At 52.3% G+C, this 24,923-nt stretch overlaps 1 protein-coding gene across 5 annotated transcripts; it reads left to right on the top strand.

The window, feature by feature from the left end:
• Positions 1–486: 486 nt before the first annotated feature.
• HPS1 (HPS1 biogenesis of lysosomal organelles complex 3 subunit 1) lies at positions 487–23,914 on the top strand. Of its 5 annotated transcripts, none has more exons than XM_082673447.1 (20): positions 487–544; positions 2,057–2,163; positions 3,871–3,987; positions 7,394–7,531; positions 7,752–7,894; positions 8,275–8,383; positions 10,661–10,821; positions 11,307–11,409; positions 12,039–12,134; positions 12,307–12,376; positions 13,812–13,867; positions 15,121–15,288; positions 15,383–15,562; positions 16,663–16,724; positions 17,222–17,356; positions 17,443–17,508; positions 18,516–18,672; positions 20,746–20,859; positions 22,528–22,610; positions 23,109–23,914. In XM_082673447.1, exons 3-20 carry the CDS (start codon positions 3,871–3,873, stop codon positions 23,269–23,271), a joined length of 2,121 nt encoding a protein of 706 aa, XP_082529573.1. In that variant the 5' UTR covers positions 487–544; positions 2,057–2,163; the 3' UTR covers positions 23,272–23,914. The 5 variants fall into 5 exon arrangements, with proteins under 5 accessions (XP_082529573.1, XP_082529576.1, XP_082529577.1 ...); XM_082673450.1 differs by having other exon boundaries at positions 18,528–18,672; positions 23,109–23,913; XM_082673449.1 differs by having other exon boundaries at positions 542–578.
• The last annotated feature ends 1,009 nt before the right edge of the window (positions 23,915–24,923 follow it).

Genomic DNA, 24,923 nt, shown 5'->3' with positions numbered 1-24,923 from the left:
CTCAAGGAGCTGAGGGAAACCGGTGACAGAAGGGCAGCTCCCACCCAGAACTGCAGCTCAGCAAGAAAAGCCAGAGGGTGGGGAAGAGCCCAGCGGGGCGCCGTGAAACCTGCGTTCTGATCCTAACTCGGCCCCTCAACAAGTTATTTCTTCTCTCTGGGCGTCAGTTTCCTGTCCTGTAAATGGAGACTTCCCTAGTACCTCGGTGGGGAGTGGCTTGAGCTAAGGCAGGTTGCAGGGCCGGAAGCAGCAGGTGCCTCTGACGGCTGCCTGCAAAGTCCCCCACACTATGGGCCTCGGTGCCCTCCTTGTTGACGGGAGGAATGTGGCCACCGCCCGGCAGGAGTCAAAGCGCCGGAGTCAGGGTTCGCTGGGCCCGGCCTCCGAGCGGAAGCAAAGCGAACAACAGGCAGAGGCGTAAGCCAAGCAGAGGCGGGGCGGGCTTCCAGTCCCTCCCCGGGCGTCACGTGGGCGGTCACGTGGCCACACCCGGAAGCGCGCCCGCGAGCTCCTGGCAGGCTGGCCGGTGTCTGGGTACTACGCGGTATGTGGGCCTCCGGCGCTGTCGGAGGGCCTCGGTAGGCGGTGGGGCTTACTCCGGGACCCTGGCGCTTCCCTCCCGGAAGTGGGGGCGTCTCCACCTCTAGCCTCACCCACCCGGCGTGGGGCCGTGGGCCCGTCGCCTCACCTCTCGGAGCCAGAGTTACTGCAGCTACGAAGTGGGGCAGTAGTCACAAGCCGGGCCTTCTTCCCAGGGTATCTGTGAGGTTCGGGGGACTTGGGGGTGAAACTGCTGCATAAACTGTAAAGTGCAGGGCAAACTGGAAGGCCTGCCATTCGGCGGGCGCGCCCTGCAGGTCTTCACTCCTGCGTCCTCCAGCGCATCAGGGGCAAGGACGAGGCTGTGAGCGTGTGGGCTGCTGGCAGGCAGGGGCGGCGGCCATAGGGGCAGTTTGCTGGGAGGATGGCGAATATGGGCGTGGGGGCGTTTCCCCAGGTTGCCCCGGCGCCATCTGGGGCTCCAGTGAGTCCTGTGTTCCCTCAGAGCATAAATAATCGGAAAATAACATAATCAGATAATAATAATAATCAGAAAATAACACCGGTGAGGTTCTCTTTCCAGCAACCTTGTGGAATAAAAGTAGAACCTAACGTCCACTAAAGAGCATTTCCATTCTTCTGGGAATATGGCGTTAAGGTCAATCATGCTGGTGATGTAGTGGGTCTCATGTTGCACAAGATGCTGAGCCCCTAACAGCCCTTTCTTGTGTCTTGTTTGTTTACAATGTTTGGTTTCCTAATTAAGCTAAAGCTTTATATTGTTCCTGCTTTTTATCATCAAAATATGAGTGATTCTGAAACCAGTTTAGTTCACGTGTTATTTGAGGAGGGGAAGCTGGGAAGTAAGAATAACGAGCCCCCACCCCACCTCTGTGTAAGAAAGTTTGCTAGGGGTGTGTCTGCCTGGTTACTCCCAGGCTCTCACTAGAACCCTGGAGGGAGGTGGAGCCAGAGGTTGAGGCTCAGAGAGGTTTAAGTGTCTTGGCAAAGACAAAACTAGAACCGGGTCTCCCCTGGCGGTTGTATTGCTTTACTGCCATTCATTGCATTACCCTAGGATACCTCTCTTCCCCAGGACTGCTTTTCTGTCTCCCTGGGATGTGCTATGCTGTTTCCCAATAGTCACTCATAGCAGGCTTCCCGGGGCTGCTCAGGGTGGGTTTGCTGACCACACCATGGCTCAGAGTGACCCATGGGGAAGTGAGAATGCTCAGAAGGAAACAGTAGGTGAGAATTAATGTTTGTGGACACGTGCTATGGCCAAAGGACTGTGCTTGCCGGGTTCGTGTTCTCCATTGTGGGAGGGCAGGGTGGGCAGAATGTGGGGCACTTGGACACCTCCTGGCCGAGGGGAGTATGTTCTGAGCAGAAGGCCTTAGAGCCAGAGAGAGACCTTTGACCACTCTGTCCTTCACCAGCTTGTCCACTCCTGGGAACAGGCAGCAGCTGGAACGAGAGCCTCTGCTTGCCCTCATGACCTCCCTGTTTTAAGCAGGACCTGGGATGCTATGCTGCTCTCCATGAACTGGTCACTGAGTCTGTCTACCACAGCCCTTTCTGAATCTTTGGCTGTCTGGAAGCTCCGCTGTGCTCCTTGCCAAGGTAGATGATCCTGCCTGAGATGGAGGCAGGCAGCACCCACCCTGGGGCTACTCGGGCTCTGGGAGGTGGACAGGGTGAGGTAGGTAGTAGACTGAGCTCTCGCCGGCTGTGCAGAGTCATCTCATCTCCATCCCCTATCCCAGCTCTGCATCCTGATGTCAACTTTGCCTGTTCTGTCCTTCCTCCCTTGCATCCAGGAGGTCATCATGGCCTACCAAGTCTCTAAGCTACACCTCTTGAATCAGCCCCTTCCTCCCCTGGCCTCCACCAAGGAGTGGACCCACATTACCCCGCACCAGGACAATAGCCTCCGTAACCTTGACCCCACCCATCCATGATCCACACCCTTACCAGCCTACAGGGGCTCTCTGCTGTTCACAGCCTCCATTCTCCAGCCCACTGTTCTCCAGCCCATGCACTCCCTTCCCGTCAAGCCCACTTGCCCTCGTCCAGCAACCTTTCCTTCACACTCCATTGCTCTCCCAGTCTCTGCCTAGTGTTTAGCAATTCCATGGGACTAGGATACATTCTTTGTTTTTCACTGTGCTGGAAACACCATCAAGCTAGGTTCTCCGAGTTAAAGTTGATAAACCAACTAGAGATTTGGGAGGAATTGGGTAAGTACCACTAAACTGGTCACGTAGGGGATCCTGAAGAATGTTACTGAGTCTGAGGCCTCGAGATGCTATGATCCTGTTGAGGAAGCTGGACATCCACCATGGAAGAGTTAGAACAGAGCTTCCTCATCATTATCACGTCCTAGCACGTGGGTGATGAGTGCATATCTGTGTGACATGCTGAGCTATAGGAGAAGGTTTGAAGCCCTTGACTGGAGCAAGCAGCTGGCCTGACAGCTCTGGCTTCACCAGGCATGGTCAGGCTTCCCTAAGCGCTGAGAAGATCAATGTCTTGCTGCACCTCACAGGGCCAAGGCCCAGCATGGGAAGCTCTGGATTAAGAATCTACCAGTTGGTGAATGTGAAAACCCATTGTATATAGTCAAGCATTATAATGTGTGGCACAGAGGGTACATGTGTGGGTGCTGGGGAAGGAGGTCCGGAAGGGCAGGAGATACTGGTGGAGGTGGCTGAGGAAGCAGCAGCTAAGCAGGAGTGAGAATGAGCCGTGGCCAAGGTCACATTGCCTTTGTGTCCACCAGAGCAGGAGGAACTTGTGAATCAAACTCCTGTAATACTGAACCCCCTGCCTGTGGGCTTTGAAGCTCATCCTCTGGAGCTACCTGTGACTTGAGGAGAAGCACATTTTTTCTGGACTTCCTGGAGGGAGGTGCACCAGCCGCCCTCCATTCCAGACCAGGCCCTGCCTGCCTGTCCCCCTTGTACAGTTGACCCCGTGCTCAGATCAAGAGCTGGGTCCTTCCTTGCCTTTGGTCCCAGTAGGCTGGTGGTGGGTCTGATGCTGTGTTCAGAGAGGCCAGATAACACAGGAAAGAGCCCCAGCCTTGGCATTAGACAGGCCTGGGTTTGGATCCCACTTCTGTCACTTAAAAATAGGAGTAACTGAAGATTCCTGCTTAGCCCAGTTGCTGTGAGGGTGGCGCAGAGTAACACCAGGAGGGCCCTCGTGGTGCCTGGCGCACAGTAAAGGCCAGAAGGTGTTTGCGGGATTATGATCCTGTTCATTACTCAGGCCAAGCCTATGGATGTGGGGCTGGGAGGTGACCTTGACCTTACTTCTCCCTGGCAGATGAAGTGCATCTTGGTGGCCACAGAGGGTGCAGACGTCCTCTTCTACTGGATGGACGAGGAGTTTGAAGAGAGTCTGCGGCTGAAGTTTGGGCAGTCGGAGAATGAGGGAGAAGGGGTGAGTGCAGGGTAGGAGGGACGGATGGGAGGGAACAACCCAGAACTACCAGGAGGCAGGAGAGCCTGTCCACCTGTCCTGGCCCAGCCAGAGGGATGAACACGGCATTGTGTGTGGCCCGGCGCCCCTCGCTCCTGCGCACCCTTAGAGGTCAGCCCTTGATGCTCTCCAGTGACCCACCCCCACCCTATGAAGAAATTTTCATTTCCTTCATGACTAATGATTTTGAGCATCTTCTCATGTGCTTATTTGCCATCTTTATGTCTTCTTTAATGAAATGTCTGTTCAAATCTTTTTGCCTAGTTTTCATTGGGTTGATTGTTTCTTATTATTCCTACTGAGTTTTGAGAGTTTCCTAGATATGGATATGTCCTTTTGTAGATCTACGTTGTGCAAATATTTTCTTTCAGTCTGTGTCTTGTCTTCGCATCTGCTTCACAGTACCTTTCAAAAAGCAGAAGTTTTTAATTTTGATAACTCCATGTTTTCCATTTTTTGCTTTTATGGATCACACTTTTGGTGTCATATCTAAGAAATCTTTGCCCAACCCAAGATCACAAAGAGTTTTCCCCACATATTCTTCTGGAAGTTTTATAGTTTTAGGTTTTATATTCAGTCTAATGATCCATTTTGAATTTTGGTATGTGGTGTAAAGTATAAAGTTTATTTTTTTGCATGTGGATATCCATTTTAACGCTTTAATATCACAACTCAGAGACAGTTGTCATTTTCACTTAGATAATTTCTGCTCTACATTCTAAAGGAGTAATTTATTTTGAAATTTTTTCCAGATCAATTTTGGATTAAAAACTTTTGTATTGGGGATGCAGTAGACAGTCCTTGCATTTCTGCAGCCACACAGACTGGTTGCCTCTCAGTGCCCTTCCTGCTCCAGTGAGCCTGGTCATCAGCCGGACCAACTCCACATCAGCAAGTTCACCTCGACATCGCTGATACTCTTTAGGAATGATACGACGTGTCAGAGATCATAGGCATTTAAGCGGTCTTATTTAAGCTAAAAAACAGGTCTATCTGTTAGGCTCTTTTATTTTTTAGCAGTCAATATGTATAATTTTTTAATTTAAGAATTTTAAAGTATTTTAGTTCTTAAACCACTATATCAACTTGGTCAATTTAAGAGGCAAACTATTTGATAGTGTTTCTCTTCCTCTTTATTAAAAACCTCATAAAGGAACAAACTCCTGACTTTTCAGTTCCTAAATGACTAAGGTAAAGAAAAAAAGTCTTCAAAGTTTTATTTTTCAAGTATCCAACACTTTTCTTTCCTGATCCTATGGATAATGTGAACTAATTGTAGAAAATTTGGGAAATAACATAAATAGTTTTTAAATGACCCATAATTCTACTACCCTGAGCTATTAGCTCTTCAATATATTTTCTTTGGCTCTTTATCGTTTATAAATAGTTGGGATCATACCACACTTACAATTTTATTTCCTGGTTTTTTTTTTTTTTCACTTGCCATTATAGGAAAAGCATTATTCCATTTTGTTAAATATTCTCAAAAGCATAAATCTTAATGGAAACATTATATTCAATATATGAATAAATGTAGCATCATTTATTTAACCATTTCCCCAGTATTGGACATGTATATTGCTTTTAGTTTGCTATAGCTATTGCTGTAGGGAACATTTGTGCTTGAATTTTATCCCACATCTCATTATTTCCTTAGGATAAATTCCTAAAAGTAGAATCATCGATTCAAAAGCCATTCAAAGATACTGTACCACTTTATGATCACACCAAGTAATATAGGAGAATTCTCTTTACACTCTAGCTACACAAAGATTATAATTTCCCCCCAACCAAAAGAATTCTTGCTACACCTATATCCCTACAGAAAAACCTACTACTTTTAAAGTGAGTTGCTATACACCATCTAGGTTTTTAAGTGACATTTCTATTAACATGATTGGTTCGTGATGGTTCAAGAATATTGTCGTACATGAATAATTCAACCAACGTTTGCCTATGTGAAGGGATATTCATTCAACGAATACTAATCGAGAATGGACTGTTTACAGTGAACATAGCAACGTGACCCTGCACTTGTGGAATTCAGAGTCTAAAGAAAATGAGCCAGGTGGCAAATAAACACCACGGGTTTATTTCACAGGTGTGCGGTGGGCAGGCTGGGGTGGTGTGGCCTGGGGTGGTCAGGAGAGGAGCTGCCTGCCTGAGTGGAGACCTGTTGCAGGTGACTGACAGCCTCCACAGCAGTGGACACGGCGCTGGGCTCCTAAACGTTGAGTCTGTGGGAGGAAACGACACCCCTCGTGACGCGGACCCCCTTGTATTTTAAGTGCCGCACAGTACCCCTGGCTGCTTGCCTGTTCTTCTGAAGGCAAGGTCTTACTCAGCTCCTTGTGTACAAGTTAAAATTAGGACTCCGCTTTCTCCCTGTTTCAGTCGAGGCTCCTGAGATCAGCATGGGGAAGGTCAGCTGTCTCCTCCTATCTTTTCATTCCAGTGTTGAGAACTTGAGTTATTACCATTCCCTTGGCTTTATCCCATCTTTATTCCCAGACCTTCAGCAAATTTGTCCAGTTTCTTTTTGGTTTTGTCTGTTTGTTCTGTTTCTTATTTGGAGGTCAGAGAGAATGGATGAGTGAAGAGATTATAAAAGTAAAAGCATACTTGTTACTGAAATAGGGAAAGTACAGAAAGATGTAAAAACTGGGGGGAAGATCATTCCTGATCCTTCTCTTCAGAAGCAGTAACTTTAATAGTGTGAATTTCTCATTGGTTTTTCAATACCTTGTTTTTTTTATCATTTGAAAATACAGAGCATTCACAACCATTTTTTTAAACATTACATTGTATCATAGGAATTTTCCATGTCACTGAAACACTCTAATATTTTAAGTGCTATATAGTCTCCCATCATTCAGATGTACTGTTGTTTATTTAACTCTTTCCCTGGTACTGGACATTTACATTCTTTCCAGTTGCTTCTACTATAAATTACGCTGTAGGGAACATTTTTGCGCATGTATCTCTGCCTCATTTCTGATTATTTTCCTTAGGATACATTCCCCAAAGGGAACTTAACTGCAACAAAGGGCATGGACTTTGGTACACATACTGAACTTTCTTAGAGTTGGCCAGCTCTCTATTAAATGCCCCAAACATTCCTCTATGGAAATGTGGCCTAATTCCTTAATGTTTCCTTCTAGAATCACAGCCTGAGCAGCACAATTAGCTGCCTGACCCTTCCCAGCCTTCCTAACTACTACCCAAGTGTCTCCCTGTCAGGACAGTGATAGCCTCCCAGGTGGGTCTAGAACTATGGAGCCCTTGATGGCAAGGCCTGGGTCTTGTCCATTCCTTTGTCCCAGGGTCTGGCACACTAAGCAGTATTATTCTCTATCCCCTCTTGCAGCTTCCCGCCCTGGAGGACCAGCTCAGCACCCTCCTGGCCCCAGTCATTATCTCCTCTATGACGATGCTGGAGAAGCTCTCAGATACATACACCTGCTTCTCGACGGAAAATGGCAACTACCTGTACGTCCTTCACCTGGTGAGCGTGCGGCCCTGGGGCCCGTGTTCCTCTTCCCTTGGCTCCTTGGGCAGTCCACACGCCTCCTCCTCATCTTGAACCTCAGACTCTTTTAGAAGGCAGAAGCTGCATCTTAACAAAATCCCCTGGGAGCTGAGCCCCCCTCACTGTCCCCAGCGATCAGGGGAGGTGAGGGGGTCCCCTGGGGCTGGCTGACACCCACTGACCGCTGTGCCTGCAGTTTGGAGAGTGCCTGTTCATTGCCATCAATGGAGACCACACCGAGGGCGAGGGGGACCTGCGGCAGAAGCTGTGCGTGCTCAAGTACCTTTTCGAGGTGCACTTCGGGCTGGTTACCATGGACGGCCAGCTCATCCGAAAGGAGTGAGTCCCCTGGGTGCTGTGCTGAGCCCCTCTCAAGGCCAGGCGGTGTGCACCCAGCCTCAGTGAAGCTGCCTGTCACACTCTGCCCCTGGCCTCTTCCTGGGTCTCTCTAGCTGGCTGTTGTCATGTGTGTGTGTGTGAGAGAGGTTGAGAAGTGAGGCGATCTGCTCAGGCGCCCACCTCTTGCTTCCGTGCCCATCCCACTTGGCTCTACAGAGAGGGCAGAGCCCGACACGCCCCCTCTGTGCTGTGTGGGCTCCTGCAGGGGTCTGGTCATGTCACATGAGCTTGCCTGGCGCTGGCAGTGATGTCAGGCCGCTCCTTTGGCTGAAGCTGGGGACAGCCGGCTTTCTTATGGGTCTCCCCTGCTCTGCTCCCAGGCTGCGGCCCCCGGACCTGGGGCAGCGTGTGCAGGTGTGGGAGCACTTCCAGAGCCTGCTGTGGACCTACGGCCGCCTGCGGCAGCAGGAGCAGTGTTTCGCTGTGGAGGTGACTGCTGGGTGCGGGAGTCCTCGGGCCACAGAGATGTCAGGTCAGAGGGGCTGAGCAGCATTAAGACCATGTTTTGACACCACCCTCCCCTCCATGAGTGAGGACACAGGCAGTGCCTCAAGCCCATGCATTTCTGAGGGTTGCTCTTTCTGGCCACATGCTGGGCTGGGCACACTGATGGGCCTCCCTATCTTAACACAGCTAGATTTTGGATAAAATGGACGTTTTAATGCAGTTTTTGGGCTCTCAGTAAATTATGGAAATCTCTGAAGATAGCCCCCTCCACTCTGATCACCCCCCAAATTATATTGAGCTGAAACTAGAGTGGAAAGTAGTGAAAAATAAGCAGCACTAAAGGCAAGATTGCCCGAGTACAGATGACGGTACCAACACTACAACCAGAAAACTAAACCTTAGGCCAACAGCGACAGGAGAGCTGAGCCTGCAACTCCTACTTAAGCCCAGACCTGAAGAGTAAGGTGGCCGTCAGCAGCACCCGCTTGCTCCTTGTACAGACAAACACAGATTCTCTCTAAGTCGGTGATTCTCACACTCCGTGTGCATCAGAATCGTCTGGAGGACTTGTTAGATATAGGTTTCTGGGCCTCACTTTTCTCATTGACTGTGGGGGCCAAGGGTGGGAGGCTCTACAATGTGCGTTTCTAACTAGCTCCCAGGTGATGCTGGTTATGCTGGTCTGGGAGCTACATGTTGAAAGCCGTTGATTTTGAGGACAGGTTAAGCGCAGACAAATACGAGCTCACAGTTTAACAGTCAGATGCACAAGAGAATAAGCCACCATGAGTAGGAGTCAGGGAAATCAATCACCAGCAGATGTAGATCTCAAGGAGCTTGATACACTAGAATTTTTAGGTACAGGACATAAAACAACCAGGAAATATTTGCAGACATAAAAGCTAGGGAGAAACCCCATATAGATGTTTTAGAAGTGAAAACATAATTGTTAAAATGAAAACCTTAAGAGATGGGTTAAATAATAGATGAGACATAGCTGGAAAGAGAATTAGTGAACAGGAAAATAGATCTGAAGGAATTCATTTTCACACCCCACTCATTCAGTCTTCCAGTAAACATATAGTACCTCGCATATGCTAAGAGGTGTGCCAGGCCCTGGGAATACAGAGATGAATAAAGTCTCTGCCCTTGAGGGGAAATCAGCCATTCATATGTACTAAAAACAATAAAGTATACTGGGTGCTGCCAGGTTGGGTTTCTCAAAATCCATGATGGCACAGAGGTTGGCGTGGTCAACTCCTTCTGAGGCATCAGCAAAAGGCTTCTTGTAGGAGGTGACCTAATGCAGTTAAGATAAAATCCACAGTCCTTACCAAGCCTATCAGGCCCTGTATGATCCACCACTGCCTGTCTTGCCCCAGCCTCATCTCATGCCTCTCTTGTCCTTACTCACCATGCACTGCCCACCCGGGACTTCTTCCCATTTCCGGGGCACTCTGTGTTCAACTCTGTCCAGTGTGGTAGTCATTAGCTACATGTCTTTGTTGAATATTTGAAGTATAGTTAGTCCAAATTGAGTTATGCTATACCTGTAAAATATACACTGGATATTGATGACTTAGGACAAAAAAGGAATGTCAAATGCAAAAAAAAAAAAATAGAATGTCAAATAGGATTATTAACTATCCCATTAATAATGCTTTTATTCCTTATGTTGAAATGATAATATTTTAGATGTATTAGGTTAAATCAATTATTAAAATTAATTTCACTTTTTACTTTTTAATGTAGTTACTAGAAAATTTTAAATTACGTGTAGGGGTTGCCTTTGTAATCAGTTAGGCAGCACTGCTCCAAACTCTGTCTCCACCTCAAGGCCTTTGCATGTGCTCTTTCCTCAGCTTGCGGCATTCGCCCCTCCCTCCTTCTCTGACGGGGGTTTCTTGTTCTCTAGATATCAGTTTAAAGGTCACCTCCTCAGGGACATTTTCTTTGAACACCCTACACACTTAGGTCTCTGCTCTTCTTCTCTAGTCCAATACTGTATATTTCCTACACAGCAGTTGTTAGCACTTATTTTATCTCTTTCTCTGCATATTGTCTGTCTCATCCACTAGAGTCTAGTGACCACACTAAGGCCCAGAAGGGCAGACTCTGTGCTGGTCCGAGCCTCCCTGTTCCCAAGCATCTGGCACATGGTGTGTGCTCACTGTGGCCTGAGTGAATGTATTGCCATCCTGGGGCTGGAGCGGGAGGTGTGGGGGTGATGTGACTTCCTCTCCCTGCCCGCATGCCCAGGCTGTGGAGCGGCTGATCCACCCTCAGCTATGTGAGCTGTGCATCGAGGTGCTGGAGCGGCACGTCGTCCAGGCCATCAACTCCAGCCCTGGGCGGGCTGGCGAGGAGGCCCTGCATGCCTTCCTGCTCGTGCACTCCAAGTTGCTGGCTTTCTACTCCAGGTGAGTCCAAGGGCCCCAGCATGGGGTGGCCCGGAGGCCCTGGGTCCCCTCACCTTCACCCTTTCTTATCCCCCCTACCTGAAAAGCACCACCTCCTGGGCCAGGGAAACCTTCCAGACCCATCTCTTCCAGGAAGCCTTCTTAGATTCTTCAGTTCTTCTCCCCCTCTCAGCTCACTTCCTTCTCTGAATTATTTCTTCCTGGAACACTGTCTCAGAATCTTAATTTAGGGTTTCCTGATATGCTGTTACTCGTCCCTGGTGGTTTTCCACTGGTAATTTTTTTTTTTCAACACAACCAAGTTTTATTTTTTAAATGGATGAGTTACTTTCTCCAGAAAGGATGAGGTCAGCGGGCACATTTGTAAACTCCTTGAGGGCAGGGATCATGCTCCAGACTCCCTTAACTTACTTGCCCCTGTCCACTGCCACCTGTGGGCTGGGGGCAGCGGGCACACGCTGACCTGCTGCCTGTTCTCTCCACAGCCACAGCGCCGGCTCCCTGCGCCCACCCGACCTCCTTGCCCTCATCCTTCTGGTGCAGGACCTCTACCCCAGCGAGAGCATGGCGGAGGACAGCGACACCCAGGTCTCGGGGCAGCTCTCTGGGCAGCAGGAGGCCTTCAGGAAGGCGACTTGGAAAACCAGTCAGGAGAGTTCTGGGCAGGCTGCTGGGGAGGCTGTGGTTTCCAAGTCACAGTCCTGGGCATGTGGCTGGGCATGACTTTTTTCCAGCTGCTTTCAGATGTGAGGGGAATTCTAGAATGCATGTAGTTTAGTGGGTTAAAAGTGCAGATTTTTGGAGTCCCAAAAATAGTCCCAACATAGTCCCACCTTTACCACTCAGCTGTTTGCTGTGCAAGTACTTACCCCATCTGAACCTTGATTCCCTTATCTGTGCAATGGGACAACGATGGCATCTACCTCTCAGGGTTGTCATGAGGAATAAAGGAAACAGTTTACCTAGAGCTCAGCAGTGCCTGGGGTGTAGTGAACACTCTCAGTAAGTGCTGGCAGTGGTTTGGGTGCCAATGTGTTGGACTTTCTGGAATTTCTAAAATTGAAACATCCCTGGAAAGTGAGGGCGCACACCCAGGGCTGCACAGTGGAGTGTGCGCAGGGGCTAGCGGCCCCCGCCCCCCAGGGCTGCGCTGTGAAGTGCAGGAGGCAGAGGAGCCAGGCAGGCAGCTCTAACTAGCATCCCCGGATCTGTTGCAGCCTTCCCCACAGAGGCCCCTCCGCAGCCAGAGCATCCCGGTGCAGCAGGCCTGGAGCTCTTGTTCTGCAGACCCAACCAGGAGTTCTGCAGGGACTGTATGTGCTATGTTCTGGGGAGGGGTGGGAGGGGTGGGAGGGAGGGGGAGGGGTGGGAGGGAGGGGGAGGGGAGGGGAGGCTCAGCCTCTCCCCAGAGAGCAGGGACCAGGGTCGAGCCCCCTGGGAGAGCCTCTCTGAGACCTCAACCCAGCTGCCCCTTCTCCCTCCCAGGAGACAGACAGCCTCTCCCTCCCTGAGGAGTATTTCACACCAGCTCCTTCTCCCGGGGAGCAGAGTTCAGGTGAGACCTGGAGAGGAGGAGGGGCACAGGACAGGGACCTGGAGAAGGCAAGGCGGATAGGCAGCCCTGGGAGAATCTGTCTTAGGGTTCAGTGGATCCCAACGCCCTGTAAGGGTCCAGGCACAGACACCCAAATTCCTAGAGCCCAGGACACTGTGTGCAGCAAACCCTCTGTCTACCCTTCCGGCTCCAGCTTGAATTCAAGGACTGTTAAGGCCACTCAAAGGATCCCTAAAATTTTTTATGACAAGTTGATATCATTTAAAAATTCATCTCTCATATATGTGCTCTTTGCCTTCTCTTTCTTTTTTATAATTAATAAGTAATCAAATAAGTAATAATCATTTTATTTCTAGTACAGTGATTTAAAATATAAATATTCAGTCTATATGGTTTATAGCTTACCTGCTTTTCCAAAGTATGTGGGTAAACAATAAAAAGAAACGAAAAATATTGGAAATATTATTAACAAAACAAAAAAGGAGCCTGGGACCCCTGAGACCATGTGCCAATTCTTCCCTGCTTGTCCATTTCTCTATGGCTGGGATCATAACTGTCCTGGGTTCTCTAAGCTCTCCACGAGCCCAAAACGTCAAAAAGCACTACTTTGGGGTAATGGCTGAAGTTCCATTTTCTTCTCACTGCTCCCTTCCCTCATTCCTCCTCCTGGCCCCTTTCTCTCAGTAGTTTTTTCATGCCTCAAAGCTGTAAATAATGCCTGTTCCACAGTGCACGGAACTCACAGCTTACAAATGGGTGGAGTTGCATTCATCCATTCGTAAGTCAGGTGTTTGAAACACAGACACAGGCTTCCCCAGAAAAACATGATTATAAATGATAGTTATTTGCAATGAAATACACGAGAGAGCACTATTATTACAAGCCTACAATATTTCAAATATGCGGTTGGTTCAGCTGGTTTTTGTGAGCTGACCTAGGAAAGGAAATCTAGTTCAGTTCCCAGCACATAGTAGATACTCAGTTAAAGTTTGCTGATTGATTAAATAAATGGGGAACTGTAGACAGTGTGTGCTGCCTCCCAGTGAAGAGGCACTGTTATAGCCAGGGAGGGGCCTGAAGGGTTAGGGAGGGCAGAAACAAGGAGGGGATTGGGGACCGAGGAGGGGGTTGAGGGACACCCCCCCACACCGCCAGGTACACGTGCAGGAGCTCCTCCCCGCAGCCCACTGGGGCATCAGGGAGCCTCTCTTCCCCAGCCCAGGCTGCTCTAGCTCTGGTACCTCTGAGCTTGCCCTGCACTCACCAGTTTGGGATAGGATGAGAAGGGGAAGTCTCCCCAGCTCACACTAATGTGCGTGAGCTGCTGATGGCATGGGGCCATCTCTGCTCCATCCTCCCCTGCTGACAGGCTGTTGGGCCAGTATTTACATTTTGCCATTATTTATGTTGTTATGTTAATACCTATGGCCTGCAGGTAGCACAGTCTGGCTGGATGGGGGTACCCCTCCCACTGATGATCCCCATGTCCAGGTGAGTTTCTCCTGGGGGGCTCGGGGGTGGGGGGGTTTGGCCGGGGCGCCAGCTGATCTGAGATGATGCAGTGAGCACTGGAGACTCTGAGGGCTTCTCCTGGGGTGACTCTCCAGCCACGCTGGCCTTCCTGTGCCCTCTCACGGCTGGCCAGCCAGTGCAGGGGCGGGGGGAGTGGTGGATGAGGGTGACCGCCTCCCTCCCCTCCCCCTCCCCCAGACATCTGGCCTCCACTCCTGAGAAATCCCCACCCTCACTGTTCTTGGGAGGAAAGTCCAGCTTAATTTTTAATGGTTTCTAAATGATAAAGTAAATACGTTCATTGTAGAAAAATTGGGATAAACAGAATTAAAATACGGAAAAGGAAAAAGATCACTCTCAGATCCCAGCCCCAGATGTTAACTACTATTAAGATTTTGGAGTGTTTCCTTCTAGTCTTTCTATGACTTTATATGTGCATTGACACATACACACACGACATATATATTTTTTCTTTTACTAAATTTGAATCCTGATGTGCTTCGTTATTCTTTCTGTTTTTGAGCGTTTTCGCATTAACTAGGCGCTCCTCAGCAGTGTGCTTCTTAACAAGGCTGTTCAGGGTGCATTGCGTGCGCACGTTATTGTTTACTTAGCAAATTCCTGGACAGCCAGTGTGTTGTACGGAGTCCTCTGCTGTTATCGGAAGACTTCCTTATAGAGAAGTTTCTGTGGCATCCCTAACGATTTCCTTAATTCTTTGCTTTTGCCCGTAAAGACTTTGTTACTCAGAGCCCTCGTAAGGCTGGTTGTCTTGCTTGTTTAGCCCTGTTATGCCCCACTTGCCCCCCTTGAATGACTGTCGGGATGTCCTGAAGGTGGTGAAATGACAGGTGTTAATCAGCTTTAAATGCTTCGTGTACAGAAAGCTGTAGAGGAGCCTCCTCCCCTTCATGCCACCCCACGCCGGCTGCTTTTCCCACCTTTCTTGTCCTTTCTTACCACCCGCTACCCCCGTGTGGTATCCAGTCCTGACTCCCGGCAGAAGGGCCCCGAGGATGTTGAGAGAGAGAGGGGCAGCAGGACAGGAGCTGCCAGGGCAGCCGCAGCAGAGCGCAGGGATTTAGGAACTGGGATTTCTTGGGGCTAGAAAAGTTTATGCCTCGTGGTTCACAGGGAGGACGGCAAGTGGGCAGCTGTGGGTGGACCCAATGTGGGGAGGAGGCCAGACGCCTGCCCACCCCTTCCTGCTGACAGCTCCTCTTCCTCCGCAGATGGCTGAGGACACCCTCCAGATGCTGGTCCCTCGCTCCCCAGGACCCTCCAACCCCAGAAGGATTTTCCTGGATGCCACCGTGAAAGAGAGCTACTGCCCCATGGTGCCCCACACCATGTACTGCCTGCCGCTGTGGCCAGGCATCAACATGGTGCTCCTGACCAAGGTACGAGCACTCCCGCCTGCCCTGGCAACGCCCTAGCCTAGATGCCCGCCCCACGGCTGCCCCTGTCTGCCCTGCCCTGCTCTCCTAACCTTAGAGCCCCAGTACGGCCCTGGCCCTGGCCCTGTACCAGCTGCTGGATGGGTTTTCTCTACTGGAGAAGAAGCTGAAGGAGGGGCAGGAGGCCGGGAGTGCCCTGCGGTCCCACCCCCTCATGGGGGACCTACGCCAGAGGATGGACAAGTTTGTCAAGAATCGAGGTGGGCAAGAGCTTCAGGTGAGACGCAAGCCCTGGACACCCCACCTTGGGGAGAGGGCACAGGGCCCATTCTGTCCACACTAGGTGAGGGGCCCAGGCTCTGGGCCCTGCCCCACCCCACCGTGGGCTTGTGATCCTTGTTTCCCCCATTAGGAAACAGAAACAGAAACTTCCAGCAGTGGCACTTGACATTTCCAAAACGTTTTTGTGTGACAAGTTATAGCTCCCATTTTTCAGATGAGGAAACCCAGGCTCAGATAGATGGTGATTTGGCCAAAGTTACTGGACTGGTGAGCAGTGGAGCCAGAGCCCAACTCGAGGGCTCAGCGACGGCCAGCGGTCTGCCCGCCACACCCCTCACCACCTGGCTGGTCTCAGACGTGCAGGACACAGGAAGGCCGCTGCACCCACAGGGGGCGTAGAACCCAGGTTGGGAGATGAGGCCAAGACCCTGGGACAGTGCGCAAGCAGAGCAGGAAACGGGGCACAGCCCAGGCCGGAGCCTGGGGGGGAGCTCTCAAGGGTAGAACACTGGGCTGAGATCTGAGGCCACTCGTGTAGCTGGCAGGGCTCAAGGAACTGAGATTCGTTGTGCACGGAATTTGCACTGGTCTGAAAACGAGCAGAGGGGTTAGAAGAGGCAGAGCAGCCAACTGAAGCCCAGACGCAAATTAACAGTCAGCCCGCAGCGCTCAGCATCTCTCCGTGCCCAGCGCACTCCAGTGAGCACGTGTTAGGATGCAAAGCTCCCCTGAGGGGGGTCAGCACCCCAGCTCTTGCCTGCGTCCGCCTCTCCCTTGAGGCGCCTACCTGTCACGCTGGCATCATTGGTTTACGGTATCTACCAGCGAGGCAGTGAGCCTGGTACTTGGCACACAGAAACTGCTCTTTAAATACCTGCCTGCTCAATGAGTAGCCTGGTGTACAGTGGGGTGCAGGGTTCTGGGGGACCTGCCAGAGACCTAGCTTGGCTGTGGATGGCAGGTGTGTGCTGGGCCTAAATAAGCCATGGAGGCAGGGCACCTTTTGGAGCCTTTCAGAGCATAAGGTAGGGTGTCCCCTGGACCTCGCTGTGGGAATGTTGTCAGGAAGCTGCCTGTCACCTGTCCTCCTTACAGAGCACCTGGCTGGAGTTCAAGACCAAGGCCTTCTCCAGAAGTGAGCCCGGATCATCCTGGCAGTGAGTGGTGGGCTCTGAGGTCAAGGGGGGAGTCGTTTGGACAGAGGAGCAAGTTTCCTCCAGGCCCAGAGGGAGAGGATGCTCAGGAAGGCGCTTCTGAGGGCAGAGGGGGTCCTGGGAGGGCGGGTCCAGCCCACGGATGCTGAGGGGAGGCTGGGAGCAGAGAGGACAGAGATTGAGGAGCAGGGCCTGAGGGCCCGACACGGCCAGCAGAGGCCCGGCTCCAGCACGGACTCAGTGTGTGACCTCGGGCGAGTCACTACCCCTTGTTTCTCCATAAAATAAACCATGAGGTTGGATGAGGTTCTAAGTGCTCAGAGCACACACTGGGGGAAAACTGGGAAGCTGCCTCCTGGCTCAGTGAGGGCCAGGGTGTGGGGCATCAGCTGTGCTGTACGTCAGTCCAGGAGGAGGGTGATCACAGGGGATGGGGTACCATCCTGGGCGTGCCCTCCTAGGGCCCTTCCGGCTGTGACATCTCACCTCTCTGTGCCCAGGCTGCTCCAGGCATGCGGGAGGCTGAAGAGGCAGCTTTGCGCCATCTACCGGCTCAGCTTCCTGACCACGGCTCCGGGCCGGGGAGGCCCCTCGCTGCCCCAGCACCTGCAGGACCAGGTCCAGACGCTCATGCAGTAAGTGTCGGTGTGGCCCCTTGGCGGCCAGGGCAGGAGCTGGGGCGCACCTGACCCCAGCCCTGTTCTCCCTGCTTCCTCGGCAGAGAAAAGCTGGCAGACTGGAAGGACTTCCTGTTGGTGAAGGGCAGGAGGAATGTCACCATGGTGTCATATCCTGATGGCTGGCCCTGAGGAGGCCTTTCGGGACTACCTGCCTCCTCCACCCACTCACTTGAAGGGCTGCGGCTTTGGGGAGAAAGAGCATATATTTCACCACCTCAGCTTCCTTTCTCTGAAGAAAAATGATAGGAGGTAGTGTCCCAGGGGCCTTGTCTGTAGGAACACTCCACAGCTGGAATTTCAGAAAGTCCTGCTCTCCCACGGTTACTTGTGAGAGCCCTGGGGATCGTTTATGTCGGTGTTGTCCAGCCAGCTAGGTGGCAGTGGGTCTCCCACGAGGGACAGGGGCCTGGGGTTGGGTAGGTTTGAGTGGCCACGTCCTCCTTCTTAGAGGTCACAGTACACAGTGGCACGTGAAGGCTCTGAGAAGGCCTGCAGTAAATGTGTTTATTTGTCCCCATTTGAAAAGCCACCTCCAAGACTTACCCTTTTATTACAGAACTAATTTTACCAAATACTGATTTTCCCTGGAACTTTATATGAAACAGCTTTTTCTGTATTAAAATCTCTAAAGGGTGTGGCCTCCTGTCTCTGGAGACTTCGGTCTTCAATGCACAGGTGAGAAGGCCTTGCTAGCCATCAGCCACTGCCCTTCCTCTCAGATGGGAACGTTCCAGCCTCTGGAGATGAAGTGTAGAGGTGAACAGGATCACGGTGAGGCGGGTGGGTGGGCGGCCAGCTAGCCTCACTCTTCAGCTCTATAGCTCTGCTCTCATACCAGCCGCAGCATGTGTATCATTTAAACCCATCCCGCATGAAAATGGTAAAACATGAACATACCATGTTCCTGTTGGGACCAGAACTCCCTGCATTAAATGTGCCAGAGCCAAGGATCCGTTGTATTTGCATCTTAGACCTTCTCAGGGGTGGAGGTTCGACAGTAAAGAGAGACCTGGGAAAGGGGGGGATCCTGGGGGCGGGTGGCGGGCCTCGCTGGAAGCCTAGGTCGAGGACAGAGGAGCTCCCTCCCTGGTTCTGCCTTAACAAGCACCTTAACTGAGACCCTCACCTACCTGGAAGACTTCCCCGGCCTGGTGCATTTCATCTACGTGGACCGCACCACCGGCCAGATGGTGGCCCCTTCCCTCAGCAGCACTGAAAGGACTTCATCGGAGCTGGGCAGGGGGCCCCTGGCCACCTTCGTCAGAACCAAGGTAACCTGGCCTGGCCTGGGCCCTCTCCTCACGCATCAGATGGGTGTGCTGACCCCTGCCCAGAGGACTAGCCCCCGCCCTCGGGCTCCCGGGAGGCTCTGAGCACCCCCGCCAGAACCCTTCATGGCACTCTTCCTGGTGTCTGCACCCAGCTCTTCAGGCTCCTAAGAATAGTTGCCCATCTTCATCACCCCAGGATGCCGGTCGGCACTCAGGGCCACCTTCCCAGGTGTGTCAGTGTGCCTGGAGCAGCAGAGTCTGGGCAGTGAGTTCAGGGGAGGAAATGGCCAGGGCCTAACTCAGTGCCTGGCATAAATAAGTGCCCGATAAGTGTTGGCTGAGTTCATTAAAACAGAAAGAAGACACATGGGTTAATCAACTTGAGTATCAGAATGTAAAACTAGGTGGTTTCTACGAAGGAAACAGTCTCCAGGGGTCCTTTTCTTTGATTCATCTTCATAGCAAACTAGTATTTTTGGTGGGGAGAACAGAGGACCTCTGCCACTTTCTAAAAAACTATATATTTTCATATACATTGTGTATACAAATAAGGTGTATCGTAATGGTTAAAACAAGATCCTGACAAAAGGCCCGTTGGAGACCCAGCTCTGCCCCTCACTAGCTGTGTAGCTGGGGTATTATGAAGTCTAAGTTTCAGTTTTCTTATGTGTAAAAGAGGATAGTAACTCTAGTGACATCATAGAATTGCTGCGGAGATTATAAGTGTATGAGATGATGCATGTAATATTCTTAACACAGCGTGTGGCACAGACCGCAGCTGGAGTTGGTTGAGCATTTCCTGGTACCATCCTTCCTGGCATCTTCGTCTCCTTCTGGAGCTAGTTGGGGTTATCTTGGTACATTTCTTTTCGTTGTTTTTCTGTGCGGTTTGTTATAGTTGAGATCATTCTGTGTAAGCAGTGTGTTTACCACATTTTCACTTCACTTTATATCTGGTGCATTTCCTCATGTCATTAATTCTTTATCAACGTGGTTATCATCAGCTCCACAATAGTCCATCATGTGAACGTAACGTCATGTACTTAGTTGAACGTTTAGATTGTTCCCAGGCTCTTTCGGTTGTAAGTAATTCTGCGGCACATGCCTCTGGGCATACATCCTTGTTCTCGTCTCTGATTATTTTCTCAATATGGAATCCCAGAAATGGAATTACAAAGGCAAATGGAAGGAGTGTTTTTAAGGTTATTGATACATGTTGTCGAATTGCTTTCCTGAAAAACAGAGCAAACCCGTGTATTTGTTTGCAGGTTTCATTAGACGTTGTGTTGTGGGCAGGTTTGGAGTAGCTCCCGTATGCCTGCCGCTAAGCTTTTTCTAAGCTCTTTGGTGAGAGCGCAGCAGGCCTTTCCAGGCCCTGGGAGGTGGGGGAGCAGAGCTGCCCCTGCTGCCAGCTTCCCTAGGGCAGTTCACAGGCAGCGTCAGAAGTCCTTGAATTAGGCAGGAGAATCTCGCGGAGGGGATCTGAGGCACGTTGTCCCTTGGTCACTGTGTTCCCGTCGGTGCCCTTGGTGAGCCCTCGTTCAGACTTCGCCCTGGAGCAGAGGATGTTCCTGGACCAGGGCACTCTGTGCGTTCAAACACTTTTCTAGCAACTTCATGGCATAGAGCCTGTGCCAGAGATCCTCAGTCCTGAGGGGCCCAGGTGAGTGGCTGGCCCTCGACAGCAGGAGGGTTCCAGGGGGCCACCCCCTCATCTTCTCTTAAGTCCCTGGCTCTGTTCTGGCCTGAAAGATGAATCTCTTTATGGCTTGTGTGTATAGTAAAGGTACATAAAGTGTTTATACGTGTATTTTGTCGTCACAGTAACTGGAGGGGTGGCTAGTCCATCCGTGCATCCATCCATCACCCATTTATTATTAAGCTCCTGCTTTGAGCCACGGCTGGGCCCGGACACTAAGGAAGAAGATGAGCAGGAGAGGCCCCTGGCCTTCCAGGAGCTCCTCCTCTGAGTGCTTTTCTCCCCTCGGGATTTGAGAGCCTGAGCCCAGTCCCTGCCGTGGAGAGAGGGCCGCCCCACAGGCTGCAGAGATGAGCACTGTCTCCTCTCCCCAGGTCTGGTCTCTGATCCAGCTGGCACGCAGATACCTGCAGAAGGGCTACACCACGCTGCTGTGCCGCGAGGGGGACTTCTACTGCTCCTATTTCCTGTGGTTCGAGAACGAGATGGTGGGTGTGGCCAGCCCGGGGCAGGGCCGTCCCGAAATGCTTGCTTTCCCTGTGACTCTTGGATCCTTTTCTCCTGGATTCTGTTCAGTCTGTGTCTCCAGCTCTTCTTGTCCCTGGTGGAGCTGACAGCTGAGCCCAGCTGGTTGGCACCCAGAACTCAGGTCCCGTTTGCGCTCAGGCCCCTCCACCCCATTCTCTGAAAATCTCATGCCATTGATTAAGGCAGCATCCAGGTGACATGTGAACAGATGTGTGCCCGCGTGAGCAAGGCCGCCCAGCCCGCGCTTCCTCGGTGGTGTTTCAGTGGCATCAGCTGCACTTACAGAGCCCGGCTCCCTGTTCCCATTGTAGAGGCTGATAAACCGAAGCTCAGAGCAGTTAACCAGCCTGCCCAGGGCAAGGCTAGCAGGAAGGCTCAGCTCTCTTGCGTCGGCCGTGTTGGCCAAACCTCACCATTGCTGCAGTATGAGCACGGGTCACGGGAGTTTATTATCTGTGTCCTCCCACCCCCTCGCGCTGTTGCTCTCCCTCACTGTCTCGCTCTGTGTCTCCCCTGTTTCCTCTGCTTTCGTTTCCTTTTTCTCTTCTTGTTTCCTCCTCACTTGTCACCCTTGGCCATCATTCCAGCTCTCTGAGGGCCATTGCTTCTCCCTCCCACATTCCCTTGGCCCCTCGTCCTGTCCTCTCCCCTGCTCGTGCCCTGCCCTCTCTCTGCCCCTGTCAGCGAGCCCTCCTTCCCCCCTTCCTGCACGGCACAGTGCAGCCGTCGGGGTCTCTCACCCTGTTCTCACGGCCTCACATCCGCACAGCCCGTGTGATGGTCGGAGCAGGTGTCACTGACCCCATTTTGCAGATGGAGACGCTGACGCCCTGAGATCAGACACCATGGCCAGGGCCACCGAGGTCCTAGGTGATGATGTCAGAACCCAGGCTCGGCTCTCCTGACCTGCAGGCTCCCATCTTTGCTCTGTGCCTGCCTCAGAAGCGCCCAGGATGTGGGTGTGACCATCACCTTAGCTTCTAGGGAGGGACAGGGCTCCGTGTGTGTGTGTGTGTGTGTGTGTGCGTGTGTGTGTGTGTGTGTGTGTGTGTTTAGCCCCACAGGGCAGTAGGCTGTGGTGCGGGGAGACCCAGGTGTGAAGTCTGGCTGCAACTGGGCCGCCACCAAGTCCTCCTCCTCCCCTGTGCGGCAGGCCCGGTGAGCACAGCGCCGCAGGAGCCCCGTGAGGGCGCCTGGCACACAGTGGGAGCCCAACAGAGCTTGAGTCCCTTCCCCGCCATGTCCTGCCCTGGGAATACCTGTTGCTTTCAGAGAGAGACTTGGCCTTTTGTAACGCTTTGTTCTTCATGACACGTCCCCGGGTCGTCCTCCCTCACGTGTGCCTGTCGCTGACCCAGGTCCACTGGTTGATGGGACTGAGAGCTACCAGGTGCCGGGCACGACACTCGGAACTTTACATCCATGTCTAATGTTCTTTGGGAGTTTATTCTTATTCCTGCTTCACAAGTGAGAAGACAAGGTAAAAAGAAACCAGTGCCTTTTCCCAGCACGAGGCACACGCCAAGCAGGGCTGAGCCCGGCCTCAGACCGAGTGTCTGGTTCAAGCCTGTGCTCTTCTCCCCACACCCACCGCCTCCCCACTCAAGACGCCCTGCCTCCTTCCCCAGGGGTACAAACTCCAGATCATCGAGGTGCCTGTCCTGTCCGATGACTCGGCTCCTGTCGGCATGCTGGGAGGAGACTACTACAGGTGATGCTGATCCAGAGGGCTCTGGGCACAGAGGGGAACAGACGATGGGCGGTCAGTGCCAGTCCCCACAGGGCGTGCAGCCCGTCCTTCAGGAATGTCCCCCTGAGCCCGTCTCCCCTTGTTAGAAGCTCCTCACAGCCAGGCATTCAGTGAGAGGAAGAGAGTGGGGCGCTTGCTGGGGTTCTTCCCGCTGGCACATCGAGGCAGCATTTGCTGGCGTCTCTGCTGGGCTCCTGAAGACCTTCTCTGACGGCTCTGTGTGCCCCATAGATGGGGCCCTGCCATCTAGTGGACCCCATTCCAGGATCAGGAACCCAGAGGGTTGGGCCGTGGCAGCCTGGGGCTGAACCTTGTAAGGTTGGGTCAGCGAGGGGCAGGGAAGGCCTCTCGCCCGGTGCCGGGGCCTAGTGAGGTGACTTTGTACCTGTGCAGTGCCGGGAAGACCCCTTGGCCTGGCTCCCTCCTCAATCCTGTCCCCCTTCCCGCTCCCTCCCCCAGGAAGCTCCTGCGCTACTACAGCAAGGGCCACCCGGCGGAGGCTGTCAGGTGCCGGGAGCTGCTGACCCTCCACCTGTCGGTCATCCCCACGGACGTGCTGGTGCAGCAGGCCGGCGAGCTGGCCCGGCGCCTGGGCGAGGCCTCCCGTGTCCCCCTGCTCTAGGCCAGGGTGGGCTGCCCCCGTGCATCTGCCCGTGCACCCGTTCTCCAGGCCCACCTGGCTTGCAGACATCCCCATGGTGAAGCCTCCTCCTGTGCACGGCAGCCTCCTGAGGGTAGCACAGTCCCCAGGGCGGCCCCAGAGTTTCTTAAAGAAACTCCACTTAGACCAGTCTCCACTCCGGGTGATGAGCAAACCCCCAAGTCCTTCCCTCTGAAGGGAGAGGAGGGCCAGAGGGTTTCTGTGGTCTCTTGAAAACAGCAGTGGCTGTGAGCTTAGACCCAGGACAGCCCCTCTTTCGGATCTGCCTCTCCGTTTACCCCTAGGAGACAAAGGAAGTCCCCACAGCCTGTGGGTGTCTGCTGTTCTCAGAATAGAGAAAGCTTCCCAGGAAGCTGTTTCCCTCCCCAGGTGAAAGGAGCTCTCCTGGCTGGGTTGAACTCCAGCTCTGCCACGCCCCCTCTGCGGCTCTGGGCAAGTTTCCCCACCTCTCAGCCTGTCTCCCCACATTCAGAGTGACGGCACCCGTCTCTCAGGATGGTCATGGGGCTGCCGGCTGTGGCAGCCACTCAATAAATGCTGGTTATGGTTATTGTTACTGTTCAAGCCCCTGGCCCTTCTCGGTGGCCTCTTTGTGCCCTTCTTGGTTCTTGCCTCTTGCCCCAGCCTCGCCGCAGAGATTCGTGTCACTCGGTCCAGTGGATCCCAGGCTTTAAGGTTTTCCAAAGCTTCTCTAGGGGTCCTGGTGTGCCCTGGGTTGAGAGCACTGCCCCAGGGGTACAGCCCTTCCTCTAACCTGAAAGTCCCCCCCAAACGGACACAAGGACAAGAGGCCGTCAGAGCCCTGGGACTTGGGAGCATCCACTGCTCTGGGGCCGAGAGGCCACAGCTGGGACAGAGGGAAGTGAGGAGGCAGAAGTACACAGCGCAGCGAGGCGGTGGGTTTGCGTGTGACACCAGACAGCAGCCAGGCCTTCCGTGCCTTCAGTCTTGAGCTAAAATTCATAAGAGCACACTGATCTTTCCTGTTAAGTGAACAGCTTACTGAGACAGAGATACTGAAGGAGCTAGACCAACACCGCGGGCTGAAGTCCGCAGAAGGTGGCAGTGAGGGACAGAGTCCCGAGGTGACTGGGACTGCCTTTCTCCTTAATATCGTGACTTTATGGACAGGAATTATGACATGATCGGGAAAGTACAGAGGAGCAGAAGGGGAAGACTAAGTGTAGAAGCCCACTGCTGTTTAGGATCCTCACTCCTGTCACCTAGTATTTTCCCTTCACTTTCAGCAGCTGCATGCTGTGACACGTCTAGTTTAACCAGTCCCCCTAGTTTTTCAATATTATAAATAACACTGGAGGGAAGATGCTGACTCGGATTTTAGCAGAGACACACGCGGTGTAAACTTTACGTGGCGTGTGGAGGGGTGTCTGATTCGAGGGTAGAAGTGTCCCCAGAAGTCCCTCTTACCCAGAAGCGACTTTCCACATACTCTTCTAATTTTGAGATGCACTTCTAATAACGGGTTTCTAGATGTCAGAGCAGTACAGAAACTCCCAGCCCCTAGGGTGCTTTTTCCTATACAGGGAATGTCCTAACCAATGGGCAGGGAGCGAAAGAGGCTCCTAATTCAGGACAGGCCAGAGGATAGTAAG

Source organism: Grampus griseus, assembly GCF_964374135.1.
Source record: "Grampus griseus genome assembly, chromosome: 16".
Taxonomy (NCBI): Eukaryota; Metazoa; Chordata; class Mammalia; order Artiodactyla; family Delphinidae; genus Grampus; species Grampus griseus.
The sequence above is the reverse complement of the archived record's forward strand: the minus strand, read 5'-3'. Positions and strand labels throughout refer to the sequence as shown.

What these genes read in the sequence shown, in the direction of transcription:
- HPS1 (XM_082673447.1), top strand. Translation starts at nt 3,871, where the DNA reads ATGAAGTGCATCTTGGTGGCCACAGAGGGTGCAGACGTCCTCTTCTAC. An exon ending in AGCAGTGTTTCGCTGTGGAG is followed by an intron (nt 8,384 to 10,660) that starts GTGACTGCTGGG and finishes CCGCATGCCCAG; the next exon opens with GCTGTGGAGCGGCTGATCCA. An exon ending in CCACCTTCGTCAGAACCAAG is followed by an intron (nt 18,673 to 20,745) that starts GTAACCTGGCCT and finishes TCCTCTCCCCAG; the next exon opens with GTCTGGTCTCTGATCCAGCT.